At 45.5% G+C, this 20,460-nt stretch overlaps 1 protein-coding gene and 1 non-coding gene across 2 annotated transcripts; both read left to right on the top strand.

Annotated features, from left to right (window-relative positions):
• The first annotated feature begins 817 nt into the window (after positions 1-817).
• LOC147006814 (uncharacterized) lies at positions 818-13,831 on the top strand. The gene is made up of 2 exons (XM_085867800.1): positions 818-1,304; positions 8,788-13,831. Exons 1-2 carry the CDS (start codon positions 1,169-1,171, stop codon positions 9,894-9,896), a joined length of 1,245 nt encoding a protein of 414 aa, XP_085723926.1. The 5' UTR covers positions 818-1,168; the 3' UTR covers positions 9,897-13,831.
• On the top strand, positions 13,239-13,320 carry TRNAS-GCU (transfer RNA serine (anticodon GCU)). Its single transcript has one exon. It is a non-coding gene; the product is annotated as a tRNA-Ser (tRNA).
• Positions 13,832-20,460: the final 6,629 nt, after the last annotated feature.

The following is a 20,460-nucleotide window of genomic DNA, read 5'->3' as shown; positions in this document are numbered from 1 at the left end:
TCAGTTGAAAGGTACATGTTGTAAGCATTACTAAATGCCTGTAAATGAACACGATTAAAATTGATCCAGACTCGTGAAGATCAAAGCTCGGATTGTAGTCGTTGGAGGACGCGCTGACTCTGGCACCACGAACCACGCACGCACACCAAGGGGAAGGAAACCCTGAAGGTGTGCGCGTATTGGCTCTGTTCATGCGTGACAGAGTACCTCAGAACACTGAAACAATGACAACCTTGGCTGAGCAGTAGTTTGAAGCACGTGGTGCGTGCATTGCTGAGATGGCTCCATCGAACTGACAATCCCACGGGATTTAAATAATTTATTTATAAACTCCATCGAACTGCACGAAGTTTTGTACTTTCACGAATCCGTCGTGTGGTGAATAATCCGTTATAACTGTGATTTTTTAATCTGAATAAACACCGTCCATGTATTCACCAGGTTCTCGAGCCTTCCCCCTCGATGTTAATGTGCATTTCCCTAGCAACCAGGTTCCTGCAACTCGTCTCCAAGGACCATCACGTGACCGTCGCGTCTTCCAGGGTTCGCGCCCCGCCTACCCCCGCAAGCTCCGCCCACCGCTTATCGGCTCCAAATGAATCTCAGAATCATCATTTCCGGAACTACTCGTCACCCGCTCTCGAACACCCTCTCCCCCCCCCCCATTAACAACGGTTAAGGATAGTTTGGGGTTTATTGCCATGCTGTGGTTTGTCACATCGTGGTTGTTGCGGTTATAATGAGGACTTGTTTTTGTAGCCGAACATTGTGGTGTGGTCTCTGTTAATTCAAACGATTCCCCGGTCAAATCCTCCCGGAGGAGTCGATGATACACACATACCCACGTACCCATATATAACTCCGTTATCGAGGGAAGATTGTCGATAAATACAAAAACAGAACATAAAGAACGTTGTTTCGTGTCGAGGGAATGATCATCGACGAACTCGGACTCGATTTTCACTTTCACAACACAAACTGAAACACAAACAATCCGTTAAAACTAAACTTTCACTCCTTCTGTATATTTTTAAATCATGGTCACGTGATCTGGCGAGAACCAATCAGACACCGCGATCACGCGGTTCGCTGTTACCGGAACAGCTCGCGCTGTTCCCTCGGTTACCACAGCGCACCGTCCTTCACGTGACACGACGTGCGGTCTACCATGACCCGAGATCTGAGAACGAACACCCCGGGATCCACGAGCGGCTCCGATGGAGGATACGTGGTCGGTCCAGGAGGTTCTCCGGTAGACAGCGGGTCCATGGACGGTTCACCCGAGGACAAGGAGCCCGGACCAGGTACGTGACGTTCACTCCGAACCGAGAACTTGTTTCCCGTGCTGATCCGTGCTGTGCACGAACACAGGAGCTCATTGATTTGGTTAATGTCACGATGTCTTGAACGGACCCGGAATTGAATTGAATAACCTTCTTTAATTGAGGAAAGTGTAAAAATGTTATATATTGTTGCGAATTCGCGCCCGCCGGCGTGCGATCGGCCACGTGACTCGAATCGCAGCACGTCGCCCACCGGATGGACAATTCTGTCGTGACCCTCTCGGACTAACGCCGGGAGCTAGTCACGGGTGGGCCTTTCGGCCTCACCACGATCGTGCCAATCGGCCACCCGCGTGGGATAGGGTTGTTCGCCAAACTCGACCTACCTAAGTACCCACGCGGATGGTAGACCGAGCGATCGCACCTCGCCGTAGGTCGACTCCGGACACGGGCCGCTTAAGCGGTCCGTTCCATACTATCGGGATAACCGAGCGGTGTTATCGTCGGCCTCTACGGTTCCGATTAATTATCGGGCGTTTTAAGCCCACGACGAACCCGTTACGTGAAGCAAGATGGAGATTCAACAAAGGGAAGGACGCAGCGAAACGGGGAACAAGTTCACACAAGCACTTTATTCACACAGACACAGACACAACGCACATATACAGCCAAACAGGATCAGAATGCACATAAAGCAAATGCAAGAAGAAAAACAATAAAGCAACGACGACGCAGAGCTACAACCGACTAAGACCGACACACGGCAACACTTAACAGTTTTACTTCATAAGACACGGCGCCACAAGTTCGATACAAAAAAAAAAACCCCGAAAAGAAATGGTGACTTCCCTTTTGGGCCGTCGAGTCCCTCTCCTACGTCCGTCGACGTGGTCCCGCCTGGCTGCGACTCCGTGCCCTGGCGTGGTAGGCGAGTCCTCTCCTGCGTGCCTCGCGCCTGCACGTGTTGGCCCCTCGACTCCACGGAACGAGTGTTCGGCGCTACCCCAGCGCGGATAGAGGGGTGTGTGAAACGTGGATGCCCGAAGTCGGGAGAGGGGAATGGCGGACGCTCCTTCCCGCCAGCGGGGTCTTGCAACTGCCCCACAAAAGACCAGGCCAGCGGCCACCAGGACGAGCGAGCCGGAAGACGAGAGCGAGAGCAACCACGAAGCAAGAATATCCACCGAGCAAGAGCATCCACCAAACTGCTTCGCCCGTCTCCGACTTTTATATCCCGGAGCTCCGCCCTGTTGCTCCGCCCCGTTCTTTGCTCCACCCCCGTTCGAGGCGCTTCGAGAAAGGTCTCGAAGAGGGGCGTTCCTCCTCCCTGGCCGCGTCACACCGCGCATCCACCAATCGGGCGCCAGCTGCCCTCCCCTCGCTTCTCCTCCCTCGCACCAAGCGCGGAGAAGGATGGCGCGAAAAGCCCACCGAGCGTCCTCGTTGGTTTTTATTTGAAATAAAAGATAGAAAAAGAAAAACGACTGACTCAAAGCGTCGCAGCCTGAATGAATCACATTTATTCCCTCCAAACAACAGGTTTGGGGCTAACTACACATGTACTTAAGAGATACCTCACCTACGGGACCTGGATGGTGGTTTGCGAATTTCCACAACCGTAACAATATAAAGCTTAATTCATGTTTGTTTACTTGTTTACCAGCAAATACGACCTGTCGCTTCGCTGATGGGAATATTCAAGGGAAGAGAGAGAGGAGGGAGGGGACAAGGGAAAGGAGGGATGGGAAGGATAGAGGAGGAAGAGGGGAAGGAAAGAGAGGGATAGAGTTAGGAGATAGACTGATAGGGGTGAGGGAGATGTGTAGGAGTGAGAGGGATAGATTTAGGAGAGAGAGAGGGATAGGATGGGAGAGAGACCGATGTGGGGTGAGGAAGAGGGCTATGGGTAAGAGAGGCAGAGGGAGAAGGAGAGGGGAAGGGGGAGAGAGGAGGGGGGGATACAGGTAGATGTGACCCCAAATTTCACTCCCATCTGCGAGACAGCACACACATTTATGAATCACCCTGCCTGTGAAACACCGAGATCACAGTTTATAGCTGGGTCAGGATTCAAACCCAGCCGAGACAGCTGAGAGCGAGCATGTGTACCTCTCGGCTATCCTGCCGTGATCTGGTAATTAGTTGCTGTTGAGGGAGGAGGAGGCGGCACAAGGGGATGGGAAGGCAGCATGAGGGAAAGGGGGCATCGTGAGAGGGGAAGGCAGCCTGAGGGGGGAGGGCAGCACAAGAGGAGCAGAAGGCAGCACGAGGGAAGGGGAATGTTTCATTTCACTCATTTTAAGCGGAGGTTGAACCAATCAGCTTCACAGTGAAGCGGAAGTGATTTTTTTGCTCACGCCATATACAGATGTAAGCAGCAAGGATGGTTGATGAAGATGATGTCAGCTGACTTCCAAACAGAGGGAAGATGACCCTGGGAAAATGCTCGAGTGAATAGAGCAGAATGTTTGTAAGTACAATGTGCCGTCGTTTGATAAAATCCGTCAGGGAAGCGACGGGTACTTCTGGTGGAATGCATAAAGCTCAATTATTATTTTATTTTTTGTTGCCGCACTCACATGAAGCGAAAGGTGGGGTTAAGCAATTTGTTCACTTTGTCCGTCAGTCTGTCTCGAAAACATCAGTTTATGTTCGAAGAACAACTCTATTTCAGTTCAAAGTTATATATTGAAAATTAATGGGAAAACAAATCTGTAGTTTATCAGTACTTTGGCGATGAATCCGACCCGATCGCACCTGCACAGAGAGGAGGAAGATAATAGTTTTAATCTGCCTGCAAAATTGAAACAAAATTGAAAATCATTCCAAAGAGGAAACTTACTCTTTTTTTTAAGCATGTTACAAAGGACACAAACAACAGTGTTCCATCTCCACCTCAAGGCACCGAAGCGAATGCACCAGTTACCCACCCGGAGGATGTCACGGCAGAAAGAAAATAAAGACACCAATGTGCCCTTTGTGGTGTTTTATGGGTGAAACCTGCAATGTCTTCAGCAAGTACTCACACCCCTTGACTTTTTCACATTTTGTTGTGTTGCAGCCTGACTTCAAAACAGATTAAAAAAAAAAAATTGTCACTGATCAACACAAAATACCCCCCCAATGACAAAGGAAAAACATGTTTTTAGAAATTTTTATAAATTAACGAAAACTGAAAAGCTGAAATGTCTTTGGTCAACACATATTCCATCCTCGAAGTCAGTACTTTGTCGTGTTGCATTGCAGCTTTGACTGTATGCTTGGGGAAATTGTCCCGTTGGAACGTAAATCGAAGGTCTTTTGCACTTTGCAGCAGGTTCTCCTCAAGGATTTCCTTGTTTTTGGCTCCATTCATTGTTCCCTCTGTTCTTACAAGTCTCCCAGTCCCTGGCGCTGAAAAGCATCCCCAGAGCATGATTTCACCACCACCATGCTTCACAGTGGGGATGGTTTTGGATGCGTGCTGAGCTGTGCTCAGTTTCTGCCAGATGTAGTGCTTTGCATTCAGTCCAAAGAGTTCCATTTTCGTCTCATCAGACCACAGAATGTTTTGCCTCTTGCTCTCAGAGTCTTTCACGCACCTTTTTACAAACTCCAGATGTGCTGTCATGTGCGTTTTTCGCAGGAGTGGCTTCCGTCTCGCCATTCGAAGATAAGAGGTGGTGGTGAACAGCTCTGTTGAAGACCTGGAGGGAAGAGCGGGATTGAAGAGAGTGTGGGAGTTTGTTCCAAAGGCGGGAAAAAAAGAGGAATGAAAGAGTGAAGATGAACAGTGATTCTTCGTTTTGGAAGTTTTTCCAGAAGGGAGTTGCTGGCGGACCTTGAGCGCCCTGCGGAAATGTGGGAGGGACACATCGCAGGTAGAGCGGGGCGGCGAGACCGGAGAGGAGACGGGAGAAGACAGAAAGACACCGACCTGCTTGCTGTGAGAGAGTGAGAGGCCCAAAGACTCAACCTCACCGCGGGAGATACCAATGATCCTAAATGCCTTGGTTTCCACAGCGTGAAGCCGAGAATGGTGTGAGGCGGGAGCACCAACCCAGAGAGGAGATCAGTACTCCATCAGGCTGCGGATGAAAGCTTTGCATGTGGTCAGGAGCTCAGGTGGGCCGAGGAAGGACTTTGTACGACGGAGGATGCCCAGTTGGCGACTGACTTTGGAGGCCAGTTTGGAAATGTGGCTTTCCCAGGATAGATCATGGCAGATAGTGAAGCCCAGAAGCTTGAATGAAAGGACTTCTTCAAGAAGATTGTTGAGAAAGTAGATGGGGAGGGGCCAGGGTGGTCGTTTCGGAAAGACATTGTGAGAGTGTGAGATTTGTCAGGATTGAAAGACATGTTCCACGTGTTGGAGCAGTTTGTGATTTTACTCGAGAACTGTGGAGAGCGAAGAAGCTGCTGCTTGTCGATCTGAGGGATGGCAGATGGTGCGGCAGAGGGTGGAGTCATCAGCAAAGAGAAAAAGAGGATTTTCCAGAGAGTCGGAGAGATCATTGATGAAAACCAGAAAAAAGAACAGGGCCCAGAACGCTGCCTTGAGGAACTCCAGTCTGGACAGGAAGAGGGGATGAGAGAACTATATTTCGGGCCACATGTTGACTGCAACAGGAGAGGAAGCAGAGCGAGATGTCTGGCTGTTATTAGAGAACCACAGAACATTGACAAGCACGTGGTCAGATGAACCGATTGGAGCGGAGAAAGAACAACAGATATTTTTAGGGAAATTTGTCGAAATCAGATCCAGAAGAGATGAAGGCCCATTGGTTGAGATCCCGGTCAGGAAGTTGACCGATTGAGTCAGTCCCAATGAGTCATAGAAGTGTTTTGCTGAAGTACCATGGCAGGTGACGGAGGTACCCACACCTAGCCAACTGGCATGATGGCAGTTGAAGTCACCACATATGAGGAAGAGAGAGTTGGGATCAGAGGATTGACGTTGGTCCATGTTTTCGGATAGTGAGGTGTAAATGGAGTCATCACTGTTTGGTAGACGGAACAACACACATATAAACATGAGGTGGGAGTGGAGGGGAAGCCGTAGTCAGAGGTATTTCTGGGGATGTGGGGGAGGGGGGTGAGGGCAGTGCATGGAGAGTGAGGAATAGAGTCTTTGATGAAGAGAGCAACTCCTCCACCAGAACGAGGTTCAGGTCTGTCACACCGGAGGAGGGATTAACCAGGGAGAAAGTTGTGGAGACATCTCAAGGATCATCAAAGGAAATTGGATGCACCTGAGCACAATTTGGAATGCCATAGCAAAGGGTTTTTTATTATTATTATTATTTTGTCGACCATGTCGAGGCTCATGTGAGAGCTAATGTTATATCCTTATTGTTGCAAGACATTTCAGTGTTTTTTTGTAAAAAAATTCGAAAAACATGTTTTCACTTTGTCATTATGGGGTATTTTGTGTGGATCAGTAACAAAAAATTGAAATATAATCCATTTTAAATCCCAGCTGTAACACAACAAAATGTGATATCAGTCAAGGGGTGTGAAAACTTTCTGAAGACAAGAGAAAGAAGGATAATATTAGAAGTAATCTATATTTATCGCATCTGTCCATCTTTAGAACATAATACTGATTAAAAGCAACACTTCATGACTTTCCAAAGAATTCCCAAACAACTAAAGTGCAAACGTCACAGACACTATCAATGCAGCTGTGAGTGAACTCACGACTCTTAAGTTGACAACTTATCTCAGGTCACCAGTTTGTAAAATAAACCACAGCAGGTTATAAATGGGTGAAAGGTCGGCTGTGAGCATGTTTAAAGGATTTTGTCCAGTGGGTGCACCTCGGATGAATCCAACAGGCAGAGCTGTTCGGGTTAGGGTTAGGGTTAGTCGCAAAAGTCCAAAAGTCCAATTGTGTCACAAAAGTCCTCAGAGGGTGAAAGCTTTGTAACACCCCAACATGGAGAACAACCTGAGTCCACAGATCAAGCTGTCTCAGAGAGAGGTTGAATTGGGGTTCTCCAAGCTATGAAGGACAATGCGTGACTGGAAGCATGTGAGGAGAGCGTGGAGGAACGGAGAGGCTGTCTTCTCGATACGGCCAGCAAGGAGATGCCTGCTTTGAAGTTATCTCCAAGACAACATCAGGGCAGTAGATTCAACAAGTAGACCGACCAGTAGATTAGAGTGACCAACATACAGCGGGGTGAAGTTTGTTCTTTGTCGTCAGGGAATGTGGTTGCTGAAACATCTCACTCTCAGCATTCTGTGGACTCTCGATTCCTCCTTTACTGTTTGAGTCAGTTTTAAAATTAATTTTGCCACGTGAAATTCAGAGAATGTGCCTTTCTTGCACCACATTAAATTGAGCAGCTCAGGAGAAAGCCTTTCTCTCCTTTGCCTCCTCCGTTTTATCTCCAACATTGTTCCACTCTCCTGTCTCCTGATCCAAACTGTTGGTTCACGAGTCAGTAAGTGACCACTATATCCGTTATGGGTGTGTGTGTGTGTCTGTCTGTCTGTCCCGAGCATAGCTCCGTGGGTTTTGATCCGATCCTGAGAAAATTTGGTGGGAGGTTTATATCATGATCTAGTTGTGTTTTCCTGAGAATGGGCGGAGCCACGCCCAAAAAACGTGTTTTTAGGGGGTAGCCGATTTCAAGTTACATCTTCTTCTTGAGGGTTTGTCGAAACTGGCAGGGGCTTCGGTATTTGGTTGGCCCAATGGCACCTGCATAGCCCCACGGAGCTCGATTTTTCTTTTTCATCCAAAGGTCAAGGTCACAAGGTCACGAACTTAGAAAATGTCAAAAAAAATCAATAAATTGGGCATCGAGCTCCAAGGGTTTTCAACTGTTTCGAATGAAAGTTGGTATGCAAGTAGTGCTCTTCGAGTACTACAACTTTCATCATTTACGTTTTTCCCGATTCCTGCCAGTTTTCCCGTGGCGTCACCTCGTGAACCATCGCCGTCTCCAGACTTGTCACTTTAAAAATTGTTTTCTCGAAACCGCTTGTCCGATCGATGCAAAATTTTAAACATAGGAGGAACCCCCAATGGAGAATGTTTTAATTGTTGACATCGTCATCATTTGTCACATGGTATGGTGGCCATATTGAATTAAAGGGAAAATTTGGATATCATTTTCTCTGAAACCGCTCAACGAAAAAAATTGAAACTTGCCATATGTCATCCACTCCCCATGGGGTATATAGGGTGATAACGATGACGTCATCCGGAAAGAGGTATAATTCCAGGCATAATTGGTTGAATTGAAATCTTAATCTGAAACTTCATGTATCTGATCCATGACCAGACTTGAGTGAATAATTAAATTTTTGACGTTCATAACTCATACCAAGAAACAATGTGATATAATAGGGTGCATGGATGATATGTGTATATGGGCCATGATAGTAGTGTGTTCTGTTAACAATGGTAATTTTGTTCAGAATGAACATGCAAGGTGAGACGATGTCCTGTACGAGTGCTGTTCAAGTTGTAAAAGTGATTTATTGATGTTTTTGCTCCATTGTTAATTTGCAGAGAAAAAAATTGAAACGTCTTCACGTGTCACCTGTTCCTCCTCATTGGACAGAGAAGTTTCTTTCGATCATCACCTGACAGAGACTTTTTGTCAGGAAGTTGACAAGTTGAGGGGTGTGTCTACAAACAACAACAACTGTGACAGGTGGATCAATGTCTTGCAACAGGAGAACCACAGAAGTGAGAACACAAACAAGTTTTCTGTTACCAACAAAGACTTCACCTCCTCATCGTGTTTAAAAGGTGTACAAATATGCACAGGTGAGACGTCACACAGGTGCACTGTGTGTCAGAAGGGATTTGCTTCTTCTTCATGTCTGTTGACACATCAAACGTTGCACACCGGTGAGAAACTCTACAAGTGTCCACAATGCAGGAAGGCTTTTCATTCTTCATCAATTTTATCTCGTCATCAAAAAATACATTCAGGGCAGAAACCTCACAAATGTTCTGTTTGCAACAAAGCGTTTAAGCAGTCATCACACTTACATGAGCACCAGAAATTGCACACTGGAGAGAAACCCTACAATTGTTCTGTGTGTAACAAGGACTTTACTCGTTTATCAGGTGCATTGGTACATCAAAGAATACACACCGGAGAGAAACCTCACAATTGTTCTGTGTGCAACAAGGCGTTTAATCGGTCATCAACTGCATTGGTACATCAAATAATACACACCGGAGAGAAACCCTACAAATGTTCTGTGTGCAACAAGGCGTTTAATTGGTCATCAACTGCAATGTTACATCAAAGAATACACACCGGAGAGAAACCTTACAAGTGTTCTGTATGCAACAAGGCGTTTAATCGGTCATCAACTGCATTGGTACATCAAAGAATACACACCGGAGAGAAACCCTTCAATTGTTCTGTGTGTAACAAGGCCTTCATTCATCCATCATCTGCATTGCTACATCAAAGAATGCACACCGGAGAGAAACCTTACAATTGCTCTGTGTGTAACAAAGCATTTAATCAGTCATCGAACTTATATACACATCAAAGAATACACACCGGAGAGAAACCCTTCAATTGTTCTGTGTGCAACAAAGCGTTTAATCATCCATCAAGTGCATCTCGACATCAAAGAATACATCAAAGCAAATAATTTCCAACAACAGGTGCGAGTCGAAGATGCCACACATGGGATGGAAATGGCAGCAAATCCAGCGCCATCGATCATAAAGAAGAGAAATGAAAAATAACAAAAATATACATCAAAAAATATACACCGACAACTGGGAGAACGACAAAAGAGCAGGAAGATTGTAAAAAGATCTGGAAAGAGTTGGGAGAGACAAAGAAGGCCCTTTGCAGTGGCTTGGAAGACGTTATGTCAACTGGGATGGAGAACGAGTCATCGTACAGTGTCTATCGAACGTTTACACCCTTTCAAAATATTCACCTTTCGATGTCTTAAAACTTGGAATTAAATCCATTAAATCAGACTTTTTACACCTTTATTTACACATCGTAACCCACAACTTCCATGTGAAAAACAAGTTTTACAACTTTCAAAAAATTAATGACAAACACAAAAATAGAATATCTTGGTTGGATAAGTGTCCATCCCCCTTATAACGGCAATTGTAAACGAGCTCAGGTGGAACCAATCACCTTCAAAATCACACACCAGGTCAATTGACCTGCACCTGTGTTAAATTGTAGTGATTCTGATTATTTCAGAATAAAATCATCCGTTCCTGTGGGTTTCCTCTGCTGAGTCCTGCATTTCACAGCAAATGCTCAACCTTGAGCACCGAGGAGCTTTCAAAAGACCTCCGGGATACAGTTGTGGAAATGCACACATCAGGGGATGGATATAAAAATATTTCAAAGGCCTTGAATATCCCTTGGAGCACAGTCAAGACAATCATTACGAAATGGAAAGCGTATGGTACCACCAAGACCCTTCCGAGATCAGGCCGTCCCTCCAAACTGGATGACCAAGCAAGGAGACTGATCAGATGCCACCAAGAGGCCAATGGCAACTTTGAAAGATCTGCAGGCCTTCATGGCAAGGACTGATCACTGGTGTCCATGTGACAACAATATCCCAAGAACTCCACAAGTCTGGGCTGCACGGTCAGGTGGCAATAAGAAAGCCATAACACAAAAAAGCCCACCTTGATTCCAGTTTGAGGAATACAAAAAAAAAACACTCGAGAGATTCTGAAGGCATGTGGAAAAAGTTTTGTGGTCTGATGGAACTTATGGAAAAATGCAAAACGCTACATTTGGTGCACACCCAACAAAGCACATCAGCCAAAGGACACCATCCCGACTGTGAAGCCGAGTTGGTTGAGACCAATCCCAACAGACTCACAGTTGTAATTGCTGTCAAAAGTGTTCCACCAAGTATTAAGTCAGGGGGGTGGACACTTATCCAACCAAGATATCTTCGTTTTGCATTTTTAATTGATTTTGTGAAATTTGAGGAATTTGTTTTTCATTTGGAAGTTGTGGTTACGATGTGTAAATATAGGTGGAAAAAAAGTCTGATTTAATGTAATTTAATTCCAGGCTATAAGGCAACAAAAGGCAAAAAAATTTGAAAGGGGGTGTAGACTTTCTATCGGCACTGTAAATACCCAACACCAAGGACACCTTAAGAAGACGGCCGGATGGAGTCAATAAGGACAGGTGCAGGTTCCGTAAGGAAGAAATAGAAAACGCTATCACCTTCTCTCATGATGTAAAAACCTCATTTCAGAACACTTGTGCACACAAAGGTACAACAAGGTATCGAAAGCAATCCACCACCACATGTGCAAAAACGTCAATATCCCAGTCTTAGAAAACTCTTGCAAGCACGAACCAAATGTGATTCCAGGATCTGAAAAAGGAACCTGGAAGTTGAAGAGTGCCGACATTGCACCAGTGATAATCGGAGCAATGGGAGTGATTCTGTGACAATATAAAAGTAGAACAATTATCCAAAGCAATTTATGAGAAGAGAAAAGAGCAGAACAGAAAAGAGCAGGATTGAAATCCTGAAAAAGGAATAACAAAACATCGAAAGGAAATGCCTCGAGGGATCGCCTGTGTCATTATGACGTCATAATTATAACGAACATTTTATTGGTATATTATAATAAATTATATAATCATGATAACGAATAGCACAGCATCATTGTTGATCCAAAATCAGATGGAGATTTCTATTTGATGTTTCATTGTCTTGTTGACTTCATAAAAAGGTTTTTTTTTGTGGGAATTCGGGAATTTCACGACATTCAAATCGGGAGTGATTATAAATAATCTGGGTCTTCGGGATTTTGCGAGCAATCTTCGGCACCACTGGCGAAAAAATTCCAAAATGTCTGCCCTCACCTCACGATCCCACTGTCCCAAGTGAACGACTGTGTTCACATTTGTGTGAAGTTACCACTCGATCTGTCCAACCGTTGTGGAGAAGAGGATTTTTATGGGTTTTAGGGTAAATCCAATATGGCTGTCAAATCATGTGACCGATGACATCATATGTGTGACCCTTTTGTTCCCCACGGAGAGCCGGTCACACTTGTATAGTTTCACCGCGATGTGTTCAGCCACTTCAGAGAAGAAGATTTTTGAAGGTTTCAAAAAACAACAATATGATTGTCCAATCACGTGACCAATGACGTCATCAATTTTTTGTGGACCATTTTATTCCAAGATGACCCTCAAAATTTTTAATACTGTTCAGATGTAACGTTCTTCATATGCAGTTATGACGTCATAACGAAAGCACCGATGACGTCATAAAAATCACACTCTCCTTCGGCGAGGGTAATAAAACAGAAGATATTAAAAGTTGTTGAAAAAAAAAAGTTGTTCGGAAGTTCAGTGCCATTGATGAAGCGCGTTTTTAACACGTTACATCAGCTCTTCGTGCCTGTTGTGTGTGTTCTTTATGACATCCTTAAAAACAGGAGTTTCCTGTTTGGAATGATTTTGAATTCTGTTTCTGTGCCAGACAGACAGACGGAGTTAAAAAATAAATCTCACTCAACTTTGTGCGATCGGGTCAAATCCAGAGCGAAAGTTCTGTTAAACGACAGGTTCGTGAAACGATTCATGCTCAAAATAAAACATTCAATCGAAATGAAGTTGTTCATCGATCGTTAACAGATGTGTGTAGACAGACAGACAGACAGACAGACAGACAGACATACAGACAGACAGACAAAGTGAACGAATTGCTGAACCCCACATTTTGCTTCGATTACGTGTGGGGTAATAATTTCCTCATCTGTATATAATGGAGCAAGTGTATATGTGATCACGTATGTACGTATGTCCGCTCTTCACTCCTTGGATTTTGACAGGTGACCTGACGTCACCCACAATTGTCACCTGAAATACCTTCATCATAATTCGCTGATGGTGTCAAGAATCAACTTGCCTGGAAATGACCACGTGACTACAATGCACTTTCATTGATCTGTGATCAACCAACAGAAGTGTGGACAAGGTGGCTGAGAGGTTAAGGCGATGAACTGCTAATTCATTGTGCTTTGCACACGTGGGTTCGAATCCCACCCTTGTCGTTGTTTTTTAAATTTGTTTCCTGAGACCCCCATCACTGAGAGGAAACCTTTGCCTCCCTCACCTTCAAATCCACTGTTTCTTCAGAACGTTTTTTGACCCCAAGGCCAAGCGACTGAGACTTTCTGGAATATCTCAACAATAACTCTTCGAAAGTTTCTCAATTGGACTTCTCTGTTTCACCAATGATTGTCATTTCAGTTCCATCAACACGTGATCATTCTTCCCCCAAATGTACACACAGACCTGCTGCTATCATGTGCACATGACTGTTGCGATTATCCATTCACGTCCCCTCACTGCCCCAAACCCCAAGTCCTCAACCCCCCTTCCAACCCCAACCCCAACCCCTTTAAATTCACTGCTTATTCGTAACGTTTTAAGGACTCCCTGATCGGTACGATCCAAATAACGCCGTGGTGTCCTGCCTGGCACGCCAGTTTTTTTTTCTCAGTGGAGTCAGATTGCAGGATTGGCAAGACGACCTCCAATGAGACTGTGGCCTGTCCTTGGATTTTAGCCAACAAATTACCATGATGGATCAAACGCACAACCACGGTTCCACAAAACCGAAGGCATAGGTGCCTGCATGGCACCCCACAGAGCTCGATTTTTCATTTTCGTCCCAAGGTCAAGGTCACAAGGTCACGAACTTAGAAAATTGCGAATTTTGACATAAAAATCATATGACCGTCCAAACTTTCAGAGCGAGAATGACAATATTTTTTATGCATAATCTTGAGGTCATTCCCCACCCAAAGTCTTGAAACCATTTTGCTCTTTCTCGAACACCTTGCCCGTGCCGCCCCCTTCAACTTTGTTTTTACGCTGATTTCATCAAAGTATGGATAATCCGAGGAGTGCGAAATGCCATATAGCCTATTTGACGTTCTATTGTTCCTGGAATGTTCCAGAGGAAGTTTTGCACCAAAGGTCATAATCCTTGACCTTTGACCTTTAAAGTTCACAAAGGTCAAATTTTCAAAGTTGTGGGAATCGAACCGGGTTTTCGACCTTCTTCGACGAACTAACTCCAATAAGCTATAGCACGTATCCTGTTTCCTTATTTTAATGTCCACAACATTGTTTTGTGACCTTTAAAGGTTATACAAAGGTCAAATTTTGAAAGTTGTTGAACGAAACCGGGTTTTCGACATTTTGAAGCTAATCACCTGTCACTCGTACCACATCATGTTGATCATTTTTATAACTTGGTCAAAAATTATCACATTGTCTCACATTGACTTCTGAAACACTCTACATCGTCAAATACCGCTCGTGAACCATCGTCGTCTTCAGAATTGTACGTATTATAGTCATTGTTGTATTAAAAAAATCTTTAAAAAGTCTTATCCAAATCGAGGTTAATGGTCATTTTTTTAAGACCACTAATTTGTTTCATCGGCACAAAAGGTTCTCATGACAATTTTTTTTTTGTATCCATTGTCAAGGCTCGTGGTCATGGAAGACACGGGTGGAACAGAACAAAAGGAACAGCGACCAACAGAGAGTGAGAGAGAGAGAGAGAGAGAGAGAGAGAGAGAGAGAGAGAGAGAGAGAGAGAGAGAGAGAGAGAGAGAGAGAGAGAGCGGTTGAGAGAGAGAGGGAGAGAGAGAGAGGAGAGAGGAGATAGGGAGAGAGACGAGAGAGAGAGAGCGGTTGAGAGAGAGAGAGAGAGAGAGAGAGAGAGAGAGAGAGAGAGAGAGAGAGAGAGAGAGAGAGAGAGAGAGAGAGAGAGAGAGAGAGAGAGAGAGAGAGAGAGAGAGAGAGAGAGAGAGGGGAGAGAGAGAGAGGGGGGGGGAGAGAGAGAGAGAGAGAGAGAGAGAGAGAGAGAGAGAGAGAGAGAGAGAGAGAGAGAGAGAGAGAGAAAGAAAGAGAGAGAACACCAACAGCAGAGTTGAAGGATAAGATAGAAGGAGACGTGGACAAATTAGAGGCTGCAGCCTACCTTTCTGAAGGATGAGGAATGTCATGACAGAGGGGTGGAGTCATTAGCAAATAGATAGAGATTTTTACAGTCAGAGAGATCGTTGAGGAAGATCAGGAATAGGACTGGGCCCAAAACACTGCCTTGGGGCACTCCAGCCTTGACAAGGAGAGGATACGAAAGGATTCCGTTGAGAGCCTTATGATGGCAATGAGAGTCGAGGAAGTCAGTAAACCATGTATGGAGTTGACCTTGGATTCCACAGGCAGAAAGTTTGCAAAGCAAAGCTGGATGCCAGACTGCATCAAAAGCACAAAAGATGCCCAGAGAGATGGCCCTGATCTCATGTCTGACATTGAGGGCCTCCATCCATTGTTGAGTATATATAAGCAGCATGTCTTGGGTAGTGGGGCCTGGTCTGAATCCAAATTGGTCATCTGAAATGAGGTTGTTGGAGAAAATCAAGGACTTTATATCAACTGCAGTGACGGATTCCATGACCTTGCTGATGATTGTGAGCTGATAGGTCTGTTGTGAAGGGGATCAGTTTTTGCACCTTTTGCATGTGGTGCAGTGATGTTGACGGATTTCCAAGCAGATGGTACATGACTCAACGCAACTGACAGGGTGAAAAGGGCAGAGAGAAGACGTGCAAGCAGCAGAGCATGTTTTCAAGACACAGTCATGAGCTGATGCCCTCTGGTCCAGCAGCAGAGTCAGAGTGGAGGATTGAAAGAACCTTCTCCACCGTATTAGGTGCAAAAGACACAGAGACCAGGAACTGCTGGATATGACAGGGAAGGATGGGAACAGAGAGTGAGGGGTTGGGGACACAAGATTTGGAATCAAACACAGAATCGAGACATTTAGCCTTCTCACGAGCGGAGTCGACTGTGGTGCCATTTGAAGAGAGCGAAGAGATGGAAGGGGAGCGTACACCAGAGCCAGACTTAACAAGGCACCACCAGGTTTTAGAGGAGGGAGACAAGTCATTGTTGAGGTTGGACAGATGTTGTTTTCTGATTGTCCTGACTGGACACACACTGGTTGCGGACTTTGTGGGATGCACTGAGATTGCCTTCGGACGGATTTGCCTTCCAGGAAGAGAAGACAAGTCGTTTCAAAGCAACGACCTCATCACAAGATTCGGTGTACCATGGGCAAGAAGGATAGGATAATTGAAGATGAGATGCGATGTATTTGTGCATGAGAGAGAGCAGGTTTCTGTGGAATAATTCCCAGGCTGATTTAACATCAGGGGCAATAAATACGGGAGATCAGTCCTGGAGAGAGATGGCTGCTTGCAGTCCCTGTCAATCTGCTTTAGTAAAATGCCAGACTCTCCGGCGTTGAGACAGTTCTGTAAGAATAGCCAGGAAGATGTTGACTTTCACAAGCACGTGATCAGTATTCAGATGAACCAATTGCAGAAGAAGAAGAGCAGGAAATATTTGCAGGAAAGTTTGTCATCACCAAGTCCAGGATCTGGGTTGGAGAGTTCACAGATTGAGTCAGTCCTTCAGTCACGGAAGTCCTTTGCTGAACTATATCATTGGAACAAAGAGATTTGTGGGCAAAAGAAAATCGATGATGGACTTCGACAATAAGATCCGCAGGTGAGGCAATGCTTTGTGATGCTCACTTGATACAGCTCGTGGTCGACGTGCAGGTAAGTTTACTTGTAAAAGGTACAAGTTGGTAACATGCATGACCCATTGGCTGGGCCGAACGAATGAAGGAATGAGTACGTGGTGGAGTGCGGCGAGAGTGTGGTCGGTCAATACAAATCACTCACCAGTTTGTTTGGATTGCGATTGCCGGGGATGTTTTCGTTCCACTCAACGTCCACCCTTCCGGCAGAGCCCGGCTCGCGGTGATATGAGCACCGAAGGATCGCAGAGGCGTCAACGGTTCTCTCCACCAGAATCTTACCCCTCGCAAGCACAGTACTCTGCATGAAGCCTGCAACACACCACACTGCACCACAAACCACACATACCTTTAACCACATTTGACCTGAATGCATAAACATGATTTGGCGGTGTTTACACCACCTATGGTATACACCACCTGCCTCCAGCAGACGTCGCAAATCACGTCTTGTCCCCTTGAAGGTCCCTCAAAACCCTCACCCAAAAATCACACTCAATCGATGAAGATGCACACAACTTACATCTCGATTGACGCAACAAGGTTTGCCTTCTTCGACTGAAATATCTTGCATTCTACAAATCAAAAACAATGGAAGTGTAAACATTTCAGAGAAAGAAAACTTCCATATTCCATTATATAAAGGATTTCTGTCCATAATCTACCATTTGTGAACAAGGAAGGAACTTTCACAAAACCAATGAATGAGAAAGAAATTTAATTTACAGCAAAACTCAAACACGATGACTGTGATGGATGTTTGATGTGTGGAGTACCTGGGATTGCAGAGAGAGAGTAGTCTTTCCGTCCAGAAGGAAATGTGTAGAAATGGCACACCTGAGAATTGTTGCAGGTAGGGTGAAGGAATGGATAAGCGGGGTTAGGGAGTATCAACTTTCACACTCGATTACCTCCGCCTACCTATTCCAGCGCTCATTTATTCCTCATTTTTCCCACCGCCACCTGTGGAACCTTCTTCCACATTCTCTTCAATCTCATTCCACCCTCCAGGTTTTCAACACAGCTGTTTAGCACCATCTTAGGTCACTCCCAATCCCGACTCATGATAGGCACACCTCGCCGTCCCTGGCCTCGGTGTCCTAACCTCCGTGTTTGCATCTAAATATTGTGTCTGCAACCCATCACTTTCTCTACCCACCTTACCCAGTCGCACCCAGCTGTCCCTGGACTCTGTGTCCTTTTCTCCTGACAAGGTGGAGAGCTTGTTGTCAAACCTCGACTCAGATTCTGCAACCGCTCCAGACGGCATCAGTCCACGTTTCCTAAAAACCAGCTCCTCTGCTCTTGCTCACCCTCTCGCTGTCCTATTCACCCTCTCATTTGTTCAAGGTCATCTGCCTTCTGCTTGGAAATCAGCAAACATTACTGCCCTGCATAAAAAACGAACAAGACAAGATCCCTGCAACTCAGACCAATCAGCCTTCTTTCAATCATCAGCCAGGTTATGGAATCCATCATCGCTTCAGACACTAAATCCTTCCTCGTCTCCAATGGCTTGATTTCCGATCATCAATTTGGTTTCAGACCAGGTCACTCCACCCTGGATACGCTGCTTCTACTCTCCTAACAATGGATGGAGCTCCTCAATGCCGGACATGAAATCAGAGCCTCGTCCCGAGACATATTGCATGCTTTCGACACAGTCTGGCACCCTGCCCTGCTCACCAAACTCTCTTCCTGTCGTATCCAAGGCAATCTCCACTCATGGCTCGCAGACTTCCTCTCCTGTCGCAGTCAACGTGTGGCCCTTTATGGAGTTCTTTCATCCTCTCTTCCTGTGCAGGCTGGAGTTCTTCAATCCAGCGCCCAGGGCCCTGTTCTTTTTCTGGTTTTCATGAATGATCTCTCCAACTCTCTGGAAAATCTCCTTCATCTCTTTGCTGATGACTCCACCCTCTGCCATTCCTCAGACCGGCAAGCAGCAGAATCTTTGCTCACTGCAGATCTGGGTAAAATCACAAACTGGTAAAACACGTGGAACATGTCTTTCAATCTAGACAAATCTCACACTCTCACTATGTCTCTCCGAAAAGATCATTTAGAAATCCACTTTCTCAACAATCCTCTTGAAGAAGTCCTTTCTTTCAAGCTTCTGGGTCTCACGATCTCCCATGATCTTTCCTGGGAAAGCCCCATTTCCAACCTGGCCCACAAAGCCAGTCGCCGACTGGACATCCTCCGAAGTGCAAAGTCTTTCCTCGCCCACCTGAGCTCCTGACCACAAATATAGCTTTCGTCCGCAGCCTGATGGAGTGCTGCTCTCCTCTATGGGCTGGGGCTCCTGCCTCTCACCTTTCTCGGATTGATGCTGTGGAAACCAAGGCATTCAGGATCATTGGCATCTCCCACGATGAGGCTGACTCTTTGGGTCTCTCACTCTCTCAACCCAGGCAAGTCGATGGTCTTTCTGTCTTCTACCGTCTCCCCCCACCAACCCTTCTGTGTCAGGGATTTGTCCCCCCCCCCATATTTCCGTAGAGCACTCGAGGTCCGCCAGCAAACCCCTTCTGGTAAAACTTCCAAAAACTAGAATCACTGCTCACCTTTACTCTTTCATTACTCATTTTTCCCGCCTTTGGAATAAACTCCCACACTCTGTTCAATCCCACTCTTCCCTCCAGGTCTTCAAAACAGTTGTTCACCACCATGTCTGATCTTCCCCCGTCCAAAACCACGATCTTTTCTATCCCCGTTAATCCAGCCCAAACACACCTTCAAATTTCCTGTTTTCCTTCCTGAAAGTCCATGAAATGTCCATCTTGTTCACCCCGTGAACCCCACCCATCCCTCTCCCTTCCACAGATCTCCTCATGTCTCTGTTCCCCACTGTTTTGTCCTTCCCTCTCCCACAACTTCTCTTCAAATGTCCTTCTCAACTCCTCTTCAAATTTCAAGTCAAGTGGATGAAAATTGACAATTTTAGAAATTTGGCCAATCTTGACCCTTTGGCTAAGTTTGACTTAAAAATAATTGGGGGTTAAGTTGAGTGAGCTGATCTGAAAATCCTTTTGAAATTTCTCGTGAATCGCTTGAAAATTGAGTATTTTAGAAACTTGAAAGTTTTGTTGACCTTTCGACCTCAAAAACAATAGGCTTCTTGCTTATCACAAACTCAACCATGTGATGACGTTTTGTGATGATCAGTTTGGAATTAATGACCTGTCAGCGATAAACAGACGGACAGACAGAATAATAACGCTGACTGACCAACACACTGGAAACATCTTCGATTTTGCAAGGAACAAACGGACCCAAACACAATACCCTCTCCTTCGGCGAGGGTAATTAGAAGGCACTCAGTGGAGTCCATACCTCCACGAGGCTGTGCGGTTTCCGGTTTTTTGTCCCATCGATAGGCCGGATCTGGACTCGGACCTGAACCAAAATCGAATCGACTTGTTCTTGTCACCGTACCAACTCATCCACCTAATTTTGTCATAACTCATCCACAATTTTCCGAGATGTCCGGCAATATTATATATCGTTTTTGGCCCAATCTCTCATTACGTGAAGAAACACTTTTTAAAATATTTAAATTCTCGAA

Source organism: Eptatretus burgeri, unplaced genomic scaffold, assembly GCF_056783735.1.
Source record: "Eptatretus burgeri isolate ZD-2024b unplaced genomic scaffold, Ebu_testis_v1 Ebu_testis_scaffold_3153, whole genome shotgun sequence".
Taxonomy (NCBI): Eukaryota; Metazoa; Chordata; class Myxini; order Myxiniformes; family Myxinidae; genus Eptatretus; species Eptatretus burgeri.
This window is presented reverse-complemented; position numbering and strand designations above follow the sequence as displayed.

Excerpts from the sequence above, each read along its gene's own strand:
- LOC147006814 (XM_085867800.1), top strand. The coding sequence starts at position 1,169 with ATGACCCGAGATCTGAGAACGAACACCCCGGGATCCACGAGCGGCTCC. Across the intron at positions 1,305-8,787 it reads GGACAAGGAGCCCGGACCAG|AGAAAAAAATTGAAACGTCT; the intron begins GTACGTGACGTT and ends GTTAATTTGCAG.